Source organism: Leptodactylus fuscus, chromosome 8 (assembly GCF_031893055.1).
Source record: "Leptodactylus fuscus isolate aLepFus1 chromosome 8, aLepFus1.hap2, whole genome shotgun sequence".
NCBI classification, from domain to species: domain Eukaryota; kingdom Metazoa; phylum Chordata; class Amphibia; order Anura; family Leptodactylidae; genus Leptodactylus; species Leptodactylus fuscus.
In genome coordinates, this window is record NC_134272.1 from 21,246,208 (window position 1) to 21,269,465 (window position 23,258).

General features: G+C 44.3%; 1 protein-coding gene across 1 annotated transcript in view; it reads left to right on the top strand.

Annotated features, from left to right (window-relative positions):
- The window catches only part of LOC142217177 (transmembrane protease serine 9-like), a 71,922-nt gene that overhangs the window by 41,878 nt on the left and 6,786 nt on the right, over positions 1–23,258 (top strand). Inside the window, exons 10-17 of the mRNA XM_075285367.1 lie at positions 1,334–1,503; positions 3,488–3,722; positions 9,758–9,938; positions 10,051–10,322; positions 11,679–11,848; positions 17,935–18,169; positions 18,899–19,079; positions 22,457–22,728. Coding sequence (XP_075141468.1) covers positions 1,334–1,503; positions 3,488–3,722; positions 9,758–9,938; positions 10,051–10,322; positions 11,679–11,848; positions 17,935–18,169; positions 18,899–19,079; positions 22,457–22,728 — 1,716 coding nt within the window. The remainder of the gene's footprint in view (positions 1–1,333; positions 1,504–3,487; positions 3,723–9,757; positions 9,939–10,050; positions 10,323–11,678; positions 11,849–17,934; positions 18,170–18,898; positions 19,080–22,456; positions 22,729–23,258) is intronic.

Below are 23,258 nucleotides of genomic sequence, written 5' to 3' on the forward strand. Positions count from 1 at the left end.
CAGCTGGGCCCTACATTATGCTGCACAATGTGTTGGTAGTCTTCAGACTTCATAATGCCATGCACATGGTCAAGCAGTCCAGTGCCAGAGGCAGAAAAGCAACCCCAAAACATCAGGGAACCTCCGCCATGTTTGACTGTAGGGAACGTGTTCTTTTCTTTGAAGGCCTCTTTTTCTTTCCTGTAAACTCTATGTTGATGCCTTTTCCTACTTTTGTCTCATCTGACCAGAGAACATTCTTCCAAAACGTTTTTGGCTTTCTCAGGTAAGTTTTGGCAAACTCCAGCCTGGCTTTCTTATGTCTCTGGGTAAGAAGTGGGGTCTTCCTGGGTCTCCTACCATACAGTCCCTTTTCATTCAGACGCTGACGGATAGTACGGGGTGACACTGTTGTACCCTCGGACTGCAGGACAGCTTGAACTTGTTTGGATGTTAGTCGAGGTTCTTTATCCACCATCTGCACAATCTTGCGTTGAAATCTCTTGTCAATTTTTCTTTTCCATCCACATCTAGGGAGGTTAGCCACAGTGCCATGGGCTTTAAACTTCTTGATGACACTGCGCATGGTAGACACAGGAACATTCAGGTCTTTGGAGATGGACTTGTAGCCTTGAGATTGCTCATGGTTCCTCACAATTTTGCTTCTCAAGTTCTCAGACAGTTTTTTGGTCTTCTTTCTTTTCTCTATGCTCAATGTGGTACACACAAGGACACAGGACAGAGGTTGAGTCAACTTTAATCCATTTCAACTGGCTGCAAGTGTGATTTAGTTATTGCCACCACCTGTTAGGTGCCTCAGGTAAGTAACAGGTGCTGTAAATTACACAAATTAGAGAAGCATCACATGATTTTTCAAACAGTGCCAATACTTTTGTCCTCCCCCTTTTTATGTTTAGTGTGGAATTATATCCAATTTGGCTTTTTGACAATTGTTTTTGTGGTTTTCCATTGAAGACAAATTAAATGAAGATAATAATACCAAAGAATTTGTGCTTGCAATAATTTTCTGGAAGAAAATGAGTATTATCTGAGGAATTGCAGGGGTGCCAATACTTTTGACCAACACTGTATATGCAGGTCCTGTGCTGCATGCAGGTGTTGCCGACACCTGGTCTAGAAAAAGGTAGGGACCACTATTAATACCCATTTTGCCAATGCAAATGCATTGTGTAAAGGACTGATCAGGATGGTGAGGGGCATGATCGGGCCCCTGACCAATGCATTTGAATTAACAAAATGAGGATTAATAGTTGGGGCTCACCAGGGGATTCGACGGTTTCCCGGTGGGCCAGTCTGACCCGGTTCTTAGCCCTTAATTCTCTCTATTTCCTAGTGAACTTACCGTACCCTAAGACTCTCCAGAAGGTGATGACTCCAATCATTGACCGAACAACATGTGATAACTACTACCATGTGAACCATGCCACCAGCAGCATCATAACCATCATCCTGGAAGACATGATATGTGCTGGTTACAAAGACGGAAGCAAGAGCCCCTGTAAGGTAAGTGCAAATGAGGATAAAAGATGGAGGCAAGGATCCGCGTTCGAAGGTTGTGCAGGAAGAGCAAAAAAACAGGAAACAATCGTGTTGATAGGACCAACTTTAATGGGATAAAATACAGTACAGCACAACGCGTTTCGGTTGTAGAACACCCTTTTTCAAGTGCACAAATCACTGCAGCAATAGAAAAGACAAAGAGAATCCTACATAACAATAAAAATAAGAACAAAAAAACCCTTGAGCAACCAACCCAAGGATGCATCATGCCCTATATAGGCACAACCAAATGGGCTCAATGCAATCGGTTGGACAATGTTTGAAAGAAGATATAAAAACTGATCTAGAAATTGGTATATATGAACCACAAATTGTCAAACTTAGAATGCTGAGACCATGATATTAAAAGTACGTAGAATAAATACGCACCAGCATAATTCATTTTGAGAGTTTCTTTTTTTTTTTTTTTAAATGATTCTATGATTCTAAATTATTGTCCTTGATCCAGGACAATAATTTAATTAATTTTATCTACCCACCAGATCCCATTATATAATAACCCGACATGGTTGCTAGACAATACCACCAGCATTACCATTTTAATTTATTTTTATCATCGATTTTTATCACATGACATTTATTTATTTATTTTTTATGAGCAGAAGCTATTGCTTCTTTCTCCTTTCCATAGAATCATTTAAAAACAAAATAAAAAAAAGAAACTCTCACACAATGAATTATGCTGGCGCGTATTTATTCTACGTACTTTTAATATCATGGTCTCACAATTCTAAGTTTGACAATTTGTGGTTCATATATACCAATTTCCACATCAGTTTTTATATCTTCATTCAAACATTTTCCAACCGATTGCTTTGAGCCCATTCGATTGTGGCACGTAGACGCCGCGGGACCCTTTGCGGGCCGTACACGCTCCCATTGATTTCAATCGTACGCGCCGCGCTAGTTTGCGGCCGTGCATTTATTCACGGCCGCAAACTAGCGCGGCGCATACAATGTTTCTTGGTAAGGAGTTCCAGAGTATGGGGGATGCATGAGAGAAATCTTGGAGACGGTGGTGTAAAGATCGGATAATAGCAGAGCGGAGTAGGAGGTCTTTGGAGGATCTAAGGTTACATGTGAGATGGTAATGGGAGATTAGGTCAGAGTATATGGAGGGGACAGGTTGTGGATGGCTTTGTATGTCACGGTTAGTAAATTGAACTCCATTCGCTGGGCAATGGGTAGCCAGGGAAGGGATTGGCAGATTTATCACAGTGACTGGAGTTGGATGGTAAATCTGGAGCATTCTTTACTGTCTACTCAAAGTTTACATCATCCTCCAGTTGGCTTACTTTGAGATACATTTTTAGGACACAATGTTGGTGTATTTTTGGCACATTGTGCTCCTTTTTCAGAGAATTTACACCAACATGTCTAGCAAGTTGAAAAATTTTGTCCCAAACTATGTACACCAAAGACGCACCACGTTTGTGATAGTGTCTAGTTGGAACCACAATAGTAAATGTAGGTCCATGCATCAAAATTTTTACCAGACTAGGTCATTCCCCCTTCTTGAACAAGGTGCAAAAAAGTATCTAAAACAAATAATAAATGTGGAGCATTTGTAGTGTAGATTATTATGGGATAGGCGGCTCATGTGTCCTATTACCAGATATGGAAGAAAGTGTCTGGACAGCACCAAGAAAAGAAGTCAATGACTACTGTATGTAGATGGTCCAGGCACAGTGTGATGGAAGTTTCACTTTCAGTACAGAACCTTCATTATTACTTTCTGTTTGTCCCCCTGCCAGATCAGGATGGTTTTATCTGAGTGAATTTTGCTTTATTTTCAACATTTCCTCTGACTCTGATCTACTGGTCTGTTTGTTCTGTTCTGATAATATTGATCTGATGATATAATATTGATCTGATCAATGATTGATTGATTGGTGGAGATTTCAGTAGCATCATTGATGTCTTCCAGGGAGACGGCGGTGGACCCCTAGTGTGTCAGGTACAGGGTGCCTGGTACCAAGCTGGAATTGTAAGTTGGGGAGCTGGATGTGCTCTATCATATCGCCCTGTGGTGTACACCCTGGTTACAGCCTATACATTATGGATCCAGAACTATGTTCCAGATGTGATCTTCACTGACCTTGTAAATATTCCTCCACCTTCCCTTGTCTGTGGCGCAGATGTTGAAAACTCTACATCACCAGGTAAGGCGGAGACGCTACAATGAAGCCAAGACTCGGGGAAGATGTTTATCAAGAGTAGACTCATTTCCTTCTAGATTATTTACCTTCTATTTTTGATAATAAGTGTCAGGGTCTGGGATTGCTAGGTGGGGTGGCATAGACACACAAGTCCAGTTTCTTTTAGTCCAAAACAAAGGTACAGTTTATTTTCACTCAAAAAGGCAGTGCAGCAACAAAAGGAAACAATACAAAAATAAATACCTGCCCGGCTAGGCTCTAACTAAACATAGAATAGGTTACATCGGGGCATGGCTGACTCGCGGTGTTGCGCAGACGCATGTAGCATGTGCTCCGTCCTAAGCCGACTCATCTATCCTGCCTACAGTCTGTCATCCCTGGTTCCTGGGCCCCTTGGCTTGTGTACTTACCTCCAGCATCGATCCGCTTACTGTGGCCCTCCGCGGTGACGATCCCCCCGTGTGGTGTGCCTGGGAAGTTTGCAGCCTACTCCTTGCCACGCCGCCTCTGGCCATCTTCTTTTCCTCCTTCCGGTGTGCTGCTGAGATGCGCTCTCCTGTCTGCTCTGGGTCCTGGCTGCGCTGCTTCTCTCGCGTCTGTTTGCCGGCTGCTGTGGTGTTCCCCTCCGCCTCTCCTGGACTGTGCTGCGCTGCCTCGACTCCTGCATGTCCTGCACTCTGCTTCCGACGTGTTGTTGAGTGTAGCCCCGGCCGGGGCTGTCTCCTTTGCTTCTGCTGCCTGCACACAGACTGCCCCATAGTGGAGTGCCTGGTCCCTGCTGGTGATCCCCTGCTGTTTTGTGGCCCTCAGCTGGTCCCTCCGGGTGCCCTGTCCCTTGTGCCTTCTGTCGTCCCCCTTCCTGGCTGTCTACCCCGCTCGCTCCTGGACCTGGGACTGTCGTATCTAATTTCTTGGACCACCTTTACACACATTTTCATCTACTGCTGTCTCCATTTTGCGTTGTCTGTTTTTACTATTGGACCTGTTGGCCTTTGCCCTTTGTGGACTTAGTCCTCTGTATCCGCCACCATACCTACCTCCGCCACACAGAAAAAGGGTGGCAGCGGACTCTCCAAGATGATTCGCCCGCAGTCCACCCCTGCCTCCGAACGCCTACGGGGGTGCGCTAGATCTGCCACCTCCTTCCTCCATTTCTCCTACTGTCTCTCCTCCTGGCCCATCTGTGGAAGATGCCGAGCCCACCCTGAAACAGGTCACTGCTCAGCTGTTGGAAGCCATCTAGGCTGGCACTTCCTCCCTGACTGGCAAGATCGAATAAGTCAAAATTGACCTTGGTTTTCTCCGCCAGGACTTTCAGACTCTAGGGGGGAGGGTGGGTGAAGTGGAGGACTGTGTTTCCCAAGTGGAAGACTCCATTCAAACTCTTCCTGCCAGGATTCAGGAGCTGGAGCGGACGGCGACCCTCTGGACGCAAAGAACAGATGACTTGGAGAACAGACTATGCCGCAATAACTTACAGATTTTGGACCTCCGGGAGCGGGCTGAGGGCGCTGACCCCTGCTCCTTTATAGAGAAGTGGCTGCAAGATACCCTCCCAGAAGCGTATTTTTCATCGATATTTGCTGTTGAAAGGGCCCATAGAGTCCCTGCTACACCACCTCCCCAAGGGGCTCCCCCACGCCCTCTTCTGGCTCGTCTGATTAACAGTACTGATTAGGACGTTGCTCTGCGGGCTGCATGCCAGGTGTACACACCTTTTCTTTTGCACTCTCTGAAGCGATATGGCTTTGGTGACAGCTTCATTACATGGGTGTCCCTTCTGTACCATTCTCCTAGGGCGGCTTTGTCCATCAATGGCTCGCTGTCCCTGTATTTTTCACTAGGTAGAGGCACGCAGCAGGGCTGTCCACTAAAGCCGCTGCTGTTCACTCTACCTGTAGAACCCCTGGCCATACTTCTTAGGTGAGACCCTGTCTACTGGGGTATTCTCATTGGCTCCCGGGAGAAGAGAGTCGCGCTTTATGCCGATGATCTCCTCTTCTTGACTAATCCCTCTGTATCGTTGCCTCGGGCCATGGAGCTTATACAGTCCTATGAAAAAGTTTGGGCACCCCTATTAATCTTAATCATCGTTAGTTCTAAATATTTTAGTGTTTGCAACAGCCATTTCAGTTTGATATATCTAATAACTGATGGACACAGTAATATTTCAGGATTGAAATGAGGTTTATTGTACTAACAGAAAATGCGCAATATGCATTAAACCAAAATTTGACCGGTGCAAAAATATGGGCACCTCAACAGAAAAGTGACATTAATATTTAGTACATCCTCCTTTTGCAAAGATAACAGCCTCTAGTCGCTTCCTGTAGCTTTTAATCAGTTCCTGGATCCTGGATGAAGGTATTTTGGACCATTTCTTTCTACAAAACAATTCGAGTTCAGTTAAGTTTGATGGTCGCTGAGCATGGACAGCCCACTCTCAAATGATCTGAAAACAAAGATTGTTCAACATAGTTGTTCAGGGGAAGGATACAAAAAGTTGTCTCAGAGATTTAACCTGTCAGTTTCCACTGTGAGGAACATAGTAAGGAAATGGAAGACCACAGGGACAGTTCTTGTTAAGCCCAGAAGTGGCAGGCCAAGAAAAATATCAGAAAGGCAGAGAAGAAGAATGGTGAGAACAGTCAAGGACAATCCACAGACCACCTCCAAAGAGCTGCAGCATCATCTTGCTGCAGATGGTGTCACTGTGCATCGGTCAACTATACAGCGCACTTTGCACAAATAGAAGCTGTATGGGAGAGTGATGAGAAAGAAGCCGTTTCTGCATGTACGCCACAAATAGAGTTGCCTGAGGTATGAAAAAGCACATTTGGACAAGGCAGCTTCATTTTGGAAACAAAAATTGAGTTGTTTGGTTATAAAAAAAGGCGTTATGCATGGCGTCCAAAAAGAAACAGCATTCCAAGAAAAACACATGCTACCCACTGTAAAATTTGGTGGAGGTTCCATCATTCTTTGGGGCTGTGTGGCCAATGCCGGCATCGGGAATCTTGTTAAAGTTGAGGGTCGCATGGATTCCACTCAGTATCAGCAGATTCTTGAGAATAATGTTCAAGAATCAGTGACGAAGTTGAAGTTACGCCGGGGATGGATATTTCAGCAAGACAATGATCCAAAACACCGCTCCAAATCCTCAGGCATTCATGCAGAGGAACAATTACAATGTTCTGGAATGGCCATCCCAGTCCCCAGACCTGAATATCATTGAACATCTGTGGGATGATTTGAAGCGGGCTGTCCATGCTCGGCGACCATCTAACTTAACTGAACTTGAATTGTTTGTCCAAAATACCTTTATCCAGGATCCAGGAACTGATTAAAAGCTACAGGAAGCGACTAGAGGCTGTTATCTTTGCAAAAGGAGGATGTACTAAATATTAATGTCACTTTTCTGTTGAGGTGCCCATACTTTTGCACCGGTCAAATTTTGGTTTAATGCATATTGCGCATTTTCTGTTAGTACAATAAACCTCATTTCAATCCTGAAATATTACTGTGTCCATCAGTTATTAGATATATCAAACTGAAATGGCTGCTGCAAACACCAAAATATTTAGAACTAAAAATGATTAAGATTAATAGGGGTGCCCAAACTTTTTCATAGGACTGTAGATGTATTTGGTAATTACTCTGACCTCCGCACTAATTGGTCTAAATCCTCTTATATGCCCATTAGCCGGGCTTCAGTGGCGGTGGGGGGCACCATGATGTGTGGGCTTCCGGTTGTTCAGGCCTGTAAATATCTTGGTATAGTTCTTCCTAGGGACCATAACAGGTTCCTGGATCTAAATGTGTTCCCACTCATCTCTCATTTTAGGATTAAATTCCAGATCTGGGCTGCGTTGCCCCTGATCGTAGCGGGTCGTATTAACCTGATTAAAATGATAGTTTTGCCCAAGTGTTTATATGTCTTGAGCCACTCAGCTGTGCCCATGCCTCTCTGGTTCTTCCAACAGATGGACTCTCTGACGTCCTCCTTTGTGTGGGCCACTCCAGGTCTAACTTGAGCTTGTCTACCCTCCGGAGGCCGAACCAGCTCGGTGGTACATCTCTCCCCGATCTGCTCCTTTATTACTTAGCTGGACAGCTTCGTTTTCTCAAACCCTGGCTCTCCCCTGGACTGCTTGTGGGAATCGAGGCCCACCTGGTTCACCATCTGGACTTGCGTATCTTGTGGCCTGTGTTGGAACATCCTCGACTGTTTAGGATCAGACTTTTGCCCTTCACTCTTTGGCAGCGCAAGTCTGGAAGCAAGCCAGGAAAGTGTCATCCCTGCGGAGACCCCTCTATGGGACAACACTGGTTTGCCCAACCTCCATAGATTGCCTGATGCCCAGTCCTGGTCCCGTTATGGTGTGTCCTCCTTATCAGATTTATACTAACAAGGTGTCTTTGTTATATTTGATTCCCTAGTCTCCTCACGTGAAATCCCCCGCCATCAATTCTTTCGCTTTCTCCAAACACGGCATGCCCTCTCCTCCATATTCCCCGCTCAGCCATGTGTTATTTCTGAATACCCGCTTATTGGTGTGCACTGTTCCCAGGGTCCGAGGGGTCTGATTTCTGCTCTTTATGAGTATTTAATTTACGCAAAGGTCTCCTTGACCGAGGCCCCATCCCTGGCACGGTGGCGCACCAATATCCCGGAGCTGACGGATGAGACGTTTCAGGAATCTTCTTTGTACGTTTCACCCTCGGCTAATAATAAATTGATTCAAATATTTATTTTACATCAGTGTTACCTGACCCCGGCCCATCTTTTTAAGATGGGTTGTCTACCTGGCCCAAACTGCCTCAGGTGTCCGTGTCCTCAGGTGGACTTCTGGCACATGGTGTGTCGTTGCCCTGTTGTGCAGGCCTTCTGGAGAGGGGTGGTGGACCTTCTACCGATGTTTTGGGCCGTCCTGTTCCACTCTCTCCCGAAGTCTGTCTGTTTGGTGTACTTGAAGAGGAGCTGTGGCAACATCACGTCCGGATCTTCCTCTGGGAGGGTTTGTTTTATGCCAGGAAGGCCATTCCCTCCGGTGGATGGCCTCGCAGTCTCCATCGGTATCTCAGTGGTGGAGATTGGTCAATTCAATCCTCCCTTTTAATAAAATTATATATAAGGGTAGGGGCTGCCCCCAGAAATTCTTTAAGGTTTGGGGAGCGTGGTGTGCCTCTCCTGCTACCCAGTACTCACCTCCCTCCATGCGCTCGGCGCTGAGCACCTTTTCACCTTGAGTAGGAGTTGTCGAACTGTTTTGCTCCCCTGCTGCATTTCCCTGTGTGTGTTCTGATGGCCAACCGCGGCGGGACGGCAGCGTGGCAGATGTTTGTTTGTTTGTCTGTTTGAAATTTACTTTGTATTTTATTTTTGAAGATATTTGCCTGTATTTTCCTGATTGCATCGTTTGTTATGTTACTTCTCCTTCAATAAAATGAGTTTAGAAAGAATAGGTTACTTCACCTAGAATAACAGAAATCAAAAGCCAGTAGAATCATTCAGGACAGCTCCAAGAATATGACCTCTCTGTTTGCTCTCCAGCCAAGCTCTGCCAAAGTGTTGCTGCTGGAGCTGGCTTTTTAAGCCTCCTTGACGAAGAGACTCTCTGCAGCTGTGTCGCTGCTGGAGCATCCCCAAAGTAAGGACTGGAGGGGGTGGAATGACAGATACCACTACCAATCCTACCTGTCATTCCTAAAAATCCAGCCCAGTACTGAGCAGTTACCAAAATGCTCAGCAGACGAAAGTTGTCTGCTAGGAACAAACATTCCTGGAGTTTTCTTATCTCACCCACATGAGTAGTCTGGGTGAGATTTACACCCCCTCCATTACCTGACCAGTAATCGGCTTACATAAGGAATCAATAATCCCCATAACAGAATTAATATTCCACATTACATTGCACTGATTTGCTGATTTCAAGCTCCATAGATTGTAGAGAGAGAATGGATTCCTCTGGTTTTGTAATTTATACAATTTCGCTTTTCTTAATCTACCTGTTTATTATGATTTTATTTAATTCCAGCGACCCCCTCCCCACCTGTGTGCGGATCTCCATTGGTCAATAACCGGATTGTAGGGGGCACAGACGCTGCGGATGGAGAATGGCCCTGGCAGATCAGTCTACGGTTCCTGGGCTCTCATATCTGTGGTGGGTCCTTGATCTCCAGCCAGTGGGTCCTGACTGCCGCTCACTGCTTTGCATAGTAAGTGTTATATATGATAATACATCTATTATACATGATATAGATAAGGGAATATTGTATTATATTGTGTCACATTACATTGTATATGATCATCACATCTTATCATTCCCAGCTCTGTCTCTCCACCTGACTACACCGTATACCTGGGGACGTACCAGTTATCAGTGTCGGATAATCATACTGTTATCTCTAAGCTTAGTCGCATCATTGTACATCCCGGGTATATAGGTACTGGATCCAAAGTGAACATCGCCCTGGTGAAGCTCTCCAGTCCTGTCACCTACACCAAGTACATCATGCCCATCTGTCTGCCATCGGCCTCCGTCACCTTCCCCTGTGGCATGGAATGCTGGGTAACCGGCTGGGGCACAATAAAATCAGGAGGTGAGAGGTGGCTTTATGAATTGTTATTGAATTTAGGAGCCAAATTATTACACTGGTGAAAAATTTAACGCCACAAACACACAGGCTAGTTTGCTACTTAAGAGTCCATTCACACGGAATAAAAACACGCGCTCATTTTGGCAAAAAGAATACATATGTAAAAATAAGACTCCTATTGACTTCAATGACATTTTCTAGACATTTAAAATATGTGCCAAAAAACACGCACGTTTTTTGATGTGTTTTTTGGTGCATTTTTTACATGTGTAAAAAATGTCATGGAAGTTAATGGAAATCTTATTTTTACACGTGTATTTTGCCAAAATAATCATGCGTTTACTCCGTGTGAATGGACCCTAACTACTTCCGAACCGCCCATCAACCTTTTATGGACAGTTCACTATTAATATTGCAAATACCTAAATATACGTCCTTGTAAAACAATGCTGCATTTTCGCAATGTGGGGCTTTTACCTCAAGCAGCTTCTCAAAATCATGTGTCTGTAGAAGCACAAGGCTGAAGATCATTACAGCTGGACCCCGTATAGGGAAGGTAGGGTACGCAGGTACAATGAGTATGTGTGTTATAGTATGAATTATTACTCCTCAGTACCAAATATGCCCACCTTTTTTTATTCTAGAGTAAAACTTTTTTTTTTAACTGCAGTTTTTATTGAAAGATTATTTTATATTTTACAATCAAAACACCACAACACCACATTAACCCCTGCGTACCTCACATAAGGGTTACTGATAAATGAGACACATGGAGGTAATAATTAGGTTTCTTCATCATTGAGGTCCTATATTAGTAGCCCCATATGTCACACATATTAGTAACTCTTAAGTTAGGCACACAGGGGTTAATATGAGGGACATTAAGGGGTTAATTGTTATTAATGTGAGGCACATGGAGTTACTAAAACTAAATTTATAACCCCCAAAAGCCTGACATTACTAGTAACAGTAATCCCAGCATGTACCTGTGTGTTTTACATTCACTTTACTGTATGGAGCTTCCTCTCCTCTCCTCTCCTCCTCATCTATGCAGGATGCAAACACAGGAGCAGGGTCCTCGCACCTCTTGGGCTTTCCTCTCTCTATAGTAAGAGAAGGAGGAGCGTCCTGTGCTGCGTGCAGGGGTTGCCGATGCCTGGTCTAGAAGAAGGTAGTGACCACTATTAATCCTCATTTTGTAAATGCAAATACGTTGCTTAAGGGACCGATCAGGATGGTGAGGGGCATTAACAAATTGAGGATTAATAGTTGGGGCTCAGGGCCCACCTGGGGATTCAGCGGTTCCCCGGTGTGCCAGTCCAACCCTATTCCTAGCCCTTAATTCTCTCTATTTCTTAGTGAACTTACCGTACCCTAAGACTCTCCAGAAGGTGATGACACCAATCATTGACCGAACAACATGTGATAACTATTACCATGTCAACTCCACCACCAACAGCAGCAAACCCATCATCCTGGATGGTATGATATGTTCTGGTTACACAGACGGAAGCAAGGACTCCTGCCAGGTATTTACAAGCATGATAAATGAGGCCTGCTCCTTCTATTGAAGCTTCTTGTAGTTTCCTTTGATGTATGATAATGATTAGACATGAGTGAGTACTATTCGAAACTCCCATTTCGAATAGCATGCACCCATAGGAATGAATGGATGCAACCGGCACGCAGGGAGTTAAGTGGCCGGCCGTCGGCAAAGTCTGGGTGCTGGCCACTTCCATTCATTCCTATGGGTGCGTGCTATTTGGAACGGCCTTTTCGAATAGTACTCGCTCATCTCTAATAACGATTAATACATGAGAAAAAGTAAGATATTAGAATGAGGCAGATTTACTAATCCTGTCTAATACACCGTGAACGTAGATCAGAAAGTCTACAAATGTGTTAGATTTTTTATTATTATTTATTTATTTATGTAGCACCATTAATTTCATGGTGCTGTGCATTATTATTAGAGATGAGCGAACAGTAAAATATTCGATATTCGTTTCGAATAACCGCTCAATATTCGACTATTTGAACAAATATCGAACCCCATTATAGTCTATGGGGAAAAATGCTTAGTTTCAGGGGAGCCCACAATTCGACTCAGGAGGGTCAACAAGTCCACTATGACACCTCAGGAAATGATGCCAACACCTGCAATGCAACTGGGACAGCAGGGGAAGCATGCCTGGGGGCATCTAACAAGCCCATGTCACTGTTTTACCCCAGCATCACAGCCCATCAACTACACACTTTCCACACTCAAAAGAAAACACTATGAGGCCGGGTTCACACAGAGTATTCTGGCTCGTGATTTGGTACATAGACGCCGCGGGAGCTTTTGCGGGCCGTATACGCTCCCATTGTTTTTCATTGTTTGAAAACAATGGGAGCGTATACGGCCCGCAAAAGCTCCCGCGGCGTCTACGTACCAAATCACGAGCCAGAATACTCCGTGTGAACCCGGCCTGAAAGTGGGAAAACACCTGGAAACCTTCTTTCCTCCCCAATTAGATGGACAGAAACCCAAATTTGACACTAAAGAAACATTACCAAGCACCCCTTTAAATCACGTTGCCCATGACAACCACAGATGGAATAGGCAATGAGAAATCCAACAGTACCCACCCTGAACTGTCATTGTGGATGTGTGTGTGTGTGTGTGATGTGGCTCATAAGCTGAGCTACCAGCAGAGATTGAGGGCCTTTAGGGGACTTCAGCCTCTTACCAGCATAATTTTAGGCCCTTTAACTTAGTTCAGCCTTGCACCAGCAGAGTTTTTTGCCCTTTGGGGGAGTTGAGCCTTGCACCAGCAGAGTGTTAGCCCCTTTAAAATCGCTAGCCCCTAAAACGGAGGTTCTAGAACCACCACTCTCATTGTGTTGGATTGATGCAGTGGATTGGACTGAGGACCCAGACATTGACCTTGATTTTGACTGTCAAATTGATAACATTTTGGCATCAAGTCCTGGGGGTAACTTTTATTTAGAGGACCGCAAAGGGGGAGAATTGGCTGAAACCACTACTACCGGTAATGGTCCTCTAATATTGGACTCTACATTACCTCTAGAGGGTTCTGACCAGGTGTTAATAGTCCAAACAACATGCTCCAGTACTTTAGATGTAGATCAGAAACCACTTTCCCTTCCGACATCAGATTTAACCAAGCTTCATCATCATCATCATCATCATCATCATCATCATCATCATCATCCTGTTGAGATGGAGCCACTAAAGGAAACCTTGTCTTCCAAGGCATGTTGAGGAGCTGTGACTGAGCCAAATCTAAACAGAGTCCTTTTGAACTTAACAAAATTCACCAGCAGTGTTTTTGGACCTTAGGGTGAATTGAGCCTTGCACCCGCACGTGTCCCTTAACATCAGGTGGGCCCTATTATCTGTGTTAATTTGCACAAAGTTCCCCTTGACCACCGACGCGTGGACAAGTGCATGCAGCCAGGGACGCTAGATCTCAATCACGGCACACTGGTTGAATGTAGTTGAGGCTGGGACTGGGTCGCAAACTGTGGCGGCCTGCCTTGTCTCCCTGCCCAATATTCCTGGCAGGAGTGCTGAAACACCACCCTCCTCCGCCGTTAAATCAACCCCAGCTACGAGCCGGAAACGCTGCAACACTTGCGTGGGGAGAGGTCAGCAGGCCGTACTGAAGCTCATCAGCTTGGGGGACAGACAGCACAGTGCCTCCGAGGTGAGGGATGCCATCCTGGATGATATGACAGTGTGTTTTTCCCCGCTGCACCTGGGGCCAGGAATTTTTGTCGTGTGTGATAATGGACCGAACCTGGTAGCGGCTCTCGAGCTTGCCAGTCTCCAACACGGTCCATGCCTGGACCATGTTTTCAACTTATTGGTGCAATGGTTTTTAAAAACGTTTACACGAGCTACTGGTGAAAGTGCAGCGCTTGTGTGCTCACTTTGACAAGTCTACAGTAGCTGCTGCTAGCCTCAATACACTCCAGCAACGCCTACATCTGCCTGAAGCACCGGCTGTTCTGCGAGGTCACTACATGCTGAAACCCTAGATACCATATGTTGAGCAGGGTGTGTGAGCAGCAGAGACCTTTTATAGAGTTCCATCTCCAAAACCCAAGGGTTCATCAACATTAGCATGTGCTCATCACAATTCCTGATATGACAGCTGCATTAAGCAGGGTGCAGGGTACAACACAGACCAGGCCTGAGCACCAGGAACAGGTGTTACAATGGCTAGTGGATAATGCTTCCAGCTGCTTTTCTACCACCCAGTCAGCCACTACCTGCAGTCGTCTTCATACCCAAGAGTCTGCCCCTACTTCCTCCCAACATGCCCAATCTTCCCAACAGAGTCATCCCACCCTTGCCCCCTCCCAGGATCTCTTTTCGGGTCCTTTTACTGTCTCTCCCTCTGTTGAACCACTTCCCGAATCGCAGGAGCTACCAGACGACTTTGTGTGTCCTGATGCCCAAATACTGGAGCATCCGCCATTTCCTACAAGTTTTGTGGTTGTGGAACCGCAACCACCATTTCTGGGCCTCAGTGATGATGACGAGACACAGTTGCCATCAGGGCAAGGTGTGATTATGTCCGGTTTGCAGTAAGTGGAAAGTAAGCAATTGGAAGAGGAGTTGGTGGACAACGAGGCCACCGACCCGACATGGACAGGCTTGATGTATAGCGGGGAAAGTAATGTAGATGTGGAGGCAAGCTAAGCAGGAAAAAAGGTGGCTAGAGGCAGAGGCATGTCCAGAGGCAGCAAGGCCAAAGATTTTCCGTGTACTAGCCACTCATGCAATACTTGCCCATGTTGGCAGACTTATGCGAGATCTTTCCATGTCTTTGAGGAGTCCACCAAGTGAGTCAAGCTGTGACGATGCACTAGTGAGTGTAACAATCCCGCTCCTGTGTGTGATGCAAGAATCCCTCCTCGCCATCAGGGATAACGCATTGTATGCTGAGGAGTCGGGCATAGGAGCAAAACCATTCCACAGTGCACACTGTTGTCTGCTTCACAGCATATGTTGATGGAGGAAGAGGAGGAAGACAAAGTGGCAGATGATCTCATTGTCACACAGGAGGCTAGCGGTACCCCCTGGCCAAACTACCGCCACTGAAGGGCCTAGTGTCACCAGGAGGGACAAGTATAGGCACATGTTGCGGGAGTACCTGGCCAACCCCAGCCCTGTTCTCTCCGATCCCTCTGCGCCCTACACCTATTGGGTCTCCATGTTGGACTTGTGGCTGGAACTTGTGCTATACGTATTGGAGGTCCTTTCCTGCTCTGACGCCAGCATGCTATTGGAAAGCGTCTTCAGCACAGCCGGTAGCATCATCACGGATAAGCACAGCCGGCTGTCAGCTGACAGTGCTGACCGGCTGACTTTCATCAAGATGAACAGCCAGTGGATAGACCCATCATTTACATGTCAGTTACATGACAAATTTAGTGCGGTTTGCACACTTTGCAAGTCTAAACTGAGTAGGGGCTCTGAAAACAGCAACCTTACCACCTCTTGCGTGTGCTGTCATTTGGAAGGCAAGCCCTGGGCTCAGTGGGAGAGAGCAAACGCAGGACAATCATCGCAGGACAATCGTCGCACGGCGTTGCCGACACTGCCTCTTCCACTGTTTACAGTGCTGGTGCTGCAGTCCAGACTACCAGCCTGGACACCTACACATCTGTCTCTGACACTTTGGGGAGTTCACCCCCATCCAACCTTTTTGCCTGAACCATCATGCGCCTCTTCCCAGCCACTCCCCATCTCCCAGGCGTTTCATTGCAGGCAGAAGTACAGTGCAAGCCACCCACATGCCCAAGCCTTCAACGGCCTCATCTAAAAACTGCTGGCCCTGGAGATGTTGGCGTTTATGCTTCTGGATACCCAGGCCTTCCAGCACCAGATGGCAGCTGTGGCACCTCGCTATGCTGGGCCTAGCCGTTACTACTTCTCTTGGTGTGCTGTCCCTTGCGCCTGCACGCGTACATAACATCAGTTTTTCCCTGCCTACTAGAAGCTAATACCCTCTAGCCCTCAGCAGCACGTCTGTCCCTACATCTACAAGCCGCAAAATGACACGAAGATGTCACTGGCTATTCTTATAAATGGGAGGTCACATGTGCAGCCAATGGGTTTTTTCAATTTTTTTCATTGCCTCCGTTATCGTAGTTCCTGTCCCGCCTCCCCTGCACAGTTATTGGTACAAAAAACGTGTCAGGGAAGGTGGGAGGGGATACAAATTTTTACTGTGCTTGCCTCGTGGTATTCGATTGGAAACGAATACCTCGAACGGCCTGATATTCGATCGAATACCTATTCGATCGAACGGTGTTCGCTCATCTCTAATTATTATATTAATTCTATGGTATTGTACATTATTATATTAATTCCATGGTGCTGTACATTATTGTATTAATTCCATTTTGCTTTACATTTGAGGGTTTACATACAGTACACAAAATATACAAACAAATGTAATACTAACAATGACCGACTGGCACAGTGGGATAGAGGGCCCTGCCCGCAATGGATTACAGTCTATGAGAGAAGAGGGCTAGAGATGGAAGGTGCGGGGAGAGACTGGTCAGATGGCAGTGTGATGGCAGTAGTGTTATTGGGGGTTGTAGGCTTTCCTGAATAGGGGAGTCTTCAGGGCCTTCTTGAAGCTTGTGATTGTGGGGGTCAGTCTTATGTGTCTTGGTAAGGAGTTCCAGAGTATGGGGGATGCACGGGAGAAATCATGGAGATGGTTGTGTGAAGATCGGATAAGAGCAGAGCGGAGAGTAGAGCGGAGGTTACATGTGGGTAGGTAGCAGGAGGTAAGGTCAGAGGTATATGGAGGGGACAGGTTGTGGATGGCTTTGTATGTCAGTGTTAGTATTTTGAACTCTATTCACTGGGCAACAGGTAGCCAGTGAAGGGATTGGCAGATTTATCACAGTGACTGGAGTTGGATGGTAACTCTGGCGAATTCTTTACTGTCTACTCAAAGTTTACATCACCTTCTAGTTGGCTTACTTTGAGATACATTTTTAGGACACAATGTTGGTGTATTTTTGGCACATTGTGCCCCTTTTTCAGAGAATTTACACCAACATGTCTATCAATTTGAAAAATTTTGGCCCAAACTATGTAAACCAAAGATGCACCACGTTTGTGATAGTGTCTAGTCGGAACCACAATATTAAACGTAGGCCCATGCATCAAAATTTTTACCCCACTAGGCCATACCCTCTTCTTGAACAAGGTGCAAAAAAGTATCTGAAACAAATAATAAATGTGGAGCATTTGTAGTGTAGATTATTACGGGATGGGCAGCTCATGTGTCCTATTACCGGAAATGGAGGAAAGTGTCTGGACAGCACCAAGAAAAGAAGTCAATGACTACTGTATGTAGATGGTCCGGGCACAGTGTGATGGAAGTTTCACCTTCAGTACAGAACCTTCATTATTACTTTCTGTTTGTCCCCCTGCCAGATCAGGATGGTTTTATCAGAGTGAATTTTGCTTTATTTTCATCATTTCCTCTGACTCTGATCCACTGATCTGTTTGTTCTGTTCTGATAATATTGATATATCATTGGAGATTTCAGTAGAATCATTGATGTCTTTCAGGGGGACGGCGGGGGACCCCTAGTGTGTAAGGTCCAGGGTGCTTGGTACCAAGCTGGAATTGTAAACTGGAGATATGGCTGTGCTGCATCGTATCGCCCGGGGGTGTACACCCTGTTACCAGTCTATACATCATGGATCCAGAGCTACGTGCCAGATGTGACCTTCACTGACCTTGTAAATATTCCTCCACCTTCCCTTGTCTGTGGCACAGGTGTTGAGAACTCTACATCACCAGGTAAGGAGGAGACGCTATAATGAGGCCAAGACTCGGGGAAGATGTTTATCATGAGTAGACTCATTTTCTTTTAGATTATTTCCTCTACCTTCTATTTTTGATAATAAGGAATCAATAATCTCCATAACAGAAATAATATTCAATATTACACTGTAAGACAAATAATAGGCAGATAACAGAAAGCAGCAGCTCACCAGCCAGCAGGTTTCCTCGTTCTTCTGTGGCCCGATCTCACACTGACTACATGTACTAATATTAATATCAGATCCAGCATTAGATAGAATCGAGCATCAAGACTATATTAATTTTTCTTTTTTAATGTAGATTGTGAGCCCCACACAGAGCTCACAATGTACATTTTTCCGTATCAGTATGTCTTTTTGGAATATGGGATGGAAATCCATGCAAACACGGGGAGAACATACAAACTCCCTGAGGATTTTTTTTTTTTTTTTGCCCTTGGTGGGATTTGAACACCAGGACTCCAGTGCTGCAAAGCTGCAGTGCTAACCATTGAGCCACCGTGTGGCCCCTTAATTTTTCTTTTTTGTACAAAATCAGACAATATTACTAAAGGAACAAAGTAATACAATTCATTAAAACAACATTACACTGATTTGCTGATTTCAAGCTCCATAGATTGTAGTGAGAGAATGGATTCCCCTGGTTTTGTAATTTATACAATTTCACTTTTCTTGATCTGTTTATCATGATTTTATTTAATTTCAGTGACCCCTTCCCCACCTGTGTGCGGATCTCCATTGGTCAATACCCGGATAGTAGGGGGCACGGACGCTGCGGATGGAGAATGGCCCTGGCAGATCAGTCTGCGGTACCGGGGCTCTCATATCTGTGGTGGGTCCTTGATCTCCACCCAGTGGGTCCTGACTGCCGCTCACTGCTTTGTAAAGTAAGTGTTATATATGATGATACTAGTAGAGTACCCGGCGGCTTCGCTTGCAGAAAATATGTTAGACTGTTGGTTATGCTAAAGTAAAATTTTCTGTGTCACACTAAAATTGACATTTTCAGAGCTACAGTAAATCTTTTTTCCACATTTTTATTATTTTGGCATTTTCCTATTTTGTCGTGACATTGATGTGAACAACTTTTTTTTTTATTTCAACATTTTTATTGATTTTACATATTCAATATACAGTCCTATGAAAAAGTTTGGGCACCCCTATTAATCTTAATCATTTTTTGTTCTAAATATTTTGGTGTTTGCAACAGCCATTTCAGTTTGATATATCTAATAACTGATGGACACAGTAATATTTCAGGATTGAAATGAGGTTTATTGTACTAACAGAAAATGTGCAATATGCATTAAACCAAAATTTGACCGGTGCAAAAGTATGGGCACCCTTATCATTTTATTGATTTGAATTCCCCTAACTACGTTTTACTGACTTACTGAAGCACAAAATTGGTTTTGTAACCTCAGTGAGCTTTGAACTTCATAGCCAGATGTATCCAATCATAAGAAAAGGTATTTAAGGTGGCCAATTGCAAGTTGATCTCCTATTTGAATCTCCTCTGAAGAGTGGCATCATGGGCTACTCAAAACAACTCTCAAATGATCTGAAAACAAAGATTGTTCAACATAGTTGTTCAGGGGAAGGATACAAAAAGTTGTCTCAGAGATTTAACCTGTCAGTTTCCACTGTGAGGAACATAGTAAGGAAATGGAAGACCACAGGGACAGTTCTTGTTAAGCCCAGAAGTGGCAGGCCAAGAAAAATATCAGAAAGGCAGAGAAGAAGAATGGTGAGAACAGTCAAGGACAATCCACAGACCACCTCCAAAGAGCTGCAGCATCATCTTGCTGCAGATGGTGTCACTGTGCATCGGTCAACTATACAGCGCACTTTGCACAAATAGAAGCTGTATGGGAGAGTGATGAGAAAGAAGCCGTTTCTGCACGTACGCCACAAATAGAGTTGCCTGAGGTATGAAAAAGCACATTTGGACAAGGCAGCTTCATTTTGGAAACAAAAATTGAGTTGTTTGGTTATAAAAAAAAGGCGTTATGCATGGCGTCCAAAAAGAAACAGCATTCCAAGAAAAACACATGCTACCCACTGTAAAATTTGGTGGAGGTTCCATCATGCTTTGGGGCTGTGTGGCCAATGCCGGCATCGGGAATCTTGTTAAAGTTGAGAGTCGCATGGATTCCACTCAGTATCAGCAGATTCTTGAGAATAATGTTCAAGAATCAGTGACGAAGTTGAAGTTACGCCGGGGATGGATATTTCAGCAAGACAATGATCCAAAACACCGCTCCAAATCCTCAGGCATTCATGCAGAGGAACAATTACAATGTTCTGGAATGGCCATCCCAGTCCCCAGACCTGAATATCATTGAACATCTGTGGGATGATTTGAAGCAGGCTGTCCATGCTCGGCGACCATCTAACTTAACTGAACTTGAATTGTTTGTCCAAAATACCTTTATCCAGGATCCAGGAACTGATTAAAGGCTACAGGAAGCGACTAGAGGCTGTTATCTTTGCAAAAGGAGGATCTACTAAATATTAATGTCACTTTTCTGTTGAGGTGCCCATACTTTTGCACCGGTCAAATTTTGGTTTAATGCATATTGCACATTTTCTGTTAGTACAATAAACCTCATTTCAATCCTGAAATATTACTGTGTCCATCAGTTATTAGATATATCAAACTGAAATGGCTGTTATAAACACCAAAATATTTAGAACTAAAAATGATTAAGATTAATAGGGGTGCCCAAACTTTTTCATAGGACTGTATATTATGTAGTATAAACTATTACATCTATTTTTTAACTGTTTTTTTTTTTTTAAATAAAAATTAAAATGTATGCACCTTATACAAACACATAAAACCTTTACACCCAATTAACAACATAGTGCAACTCTTCCCTCTACCTCCTGTGTAAGCTATAAGTAGTTCACAGACCAAAGACTAAACATTGGTTTACAGTTATACAACTATCTATTGTGGTGCTTCTTGGTAACAATGTTTCTGCTTTTACCTTCAGGTGCATACCTGTATATGAAACGATTTTTGGGGTTACCCACTCAAGAGCAAGTAGAACTGTCCATGTGAAAAACACGGGCTCTCCAAATTATTGCCCGCTACTTTAAGTGATTGACCTTGTGCTTTGTTTATAGTCATAGCAAATGCAAGTCGGATTGGGAACTGCAGATGCTTAAAATTGAAGGGCATGTCGCTTGGTAGCAAAGGAATACGCAGAATGAAAACATTTACTCCCTTAGAGTTTCCCATAAGAATAGTGGCTTCAATAACATTGGGCAGGAGACTCTTAATGCACAATCTTGTGCCGTTACACATTTTTGGTTGGTCAAGGTTCCGAAGCAAAATTATTGTGGCTCCTATTTTTAAAGTGAACTTATACGGTGGCATCCCAGGAGGCCCCAAAGAATTCTGGAACTCCAATGGATACGTTACGGCTAGAGATGAGCGAGTAGTGTTCGATCGAATACTACTATTCGATCGAATACTCGTATCGGTCGAATACCACGCGGGAAAATTCCATTGAATTCAATGCAAAAACCTCCTCGTGCTCCTCATCCTGCTACTTCCGGAACTTGGAGGATCCAAGGTGTTGAACTTTGGTTTCCATGGAAACCGGAACAACATTCCCGTTTTTTCCCATAGACTATAATAGGATTCGATATTCGAACGAATACTGCTCACTCATCTCTAGTTACGGCTTGTTCACTCTCCATGGATGAATCAATGGACATGTATGTGGTTTCTAGACCTGGCAGCCTTCCCTGAATTAGTACATTTATGGAGCTGACACTATCATTTTTAGGAGCAAGTATTGCATATTCATGAAGCCACATTTGTGTGGTGTTGTGCTTGTGGGTTGGTGTCTATGTGCTGTCTGTGTGATGTTCATATGGTGTTTGTGTGTGGTGGTGCGGCCCCTTCAGCAGCGACTCTTTGGCGCCGTCACTATAATCCGTTACTGTTAGTCACAACTGTTGTTTTTCCCTCGGCACTTTTGCTTTCACTTTTCTCCATTATATGTATCTCATGACGGGGGGACGCTAGTGAGATGCAACGTGCGCAGTATTCTGCTCTTGTAGGTGGAGAGGGGGTGTGCCAAATTTCACCCAAATTGGGCAAGAACTCTGGATTTGTATAGAGCAGACTACTACAGATTTTGAGTTTTATATATATATAGATATCTATTATACATGATATAGATGAGAGAGATGTATTATATTGTGTCACTTTACATTGTATATGATCATCACATCTTATCATTCCCAGCTCTGACTCTCCACCTGACTACACCGTATACCTGGGGACGTACCAGTTATCAGTGCCGGATAATCATACCGTCATCTCGAATGTTAGTGACATCATTGTACATCCCTTGTATACAAGTATTGAATCCAAAGGGGACATTGCTCTGGTGAAGCTCTCCAGTCCTGTCACCTACACCAAGTACATCATGCCCATCTGTCTGCCATCGGCCTCCGTCACCCTCCCCTGTGGCATGAAATGCTGGGTAACCGGCTGGGGTACAATAAACTCAGGAGGTGAGGGGCGGCTTTATGTTCTTGAGTTCAGGAGCCAAATTATTACACTGGGAAAAAATTTAACACCACAAAGACACAGATTAGTTTGCTACTTAACTACTTACGAATCATCCATCGACTTTTATGGATGGTCCACTATTAATACTTCCAAGACCTACAATATATATATATATGTATATATATATATATATATATATATATATATATATATATATATATATATATATATATACGTGTAAAACAATGCTGCATTTTCGCAATGTGGGGCTTCTGCCTTAAGAAGCTTCACAAAATCATGTGTCTGTAAATGCAAAAAGCTGATTATCACTACAGCTGGAACTCCTATAGGGAAGGTAGGGTACACAGGTACAATGTGTATGTATGTGTTATAGTATGAATTATTACTCCTCAGTACCAAATATGCCCACCTTTTTTATTCTGGAGTAAACTTTTTTTTTAACTGCAGTTTTTATTGAAAGATTATTTTATATTTTACAAACAGAACACCACAACACCACATTAACCCCTGC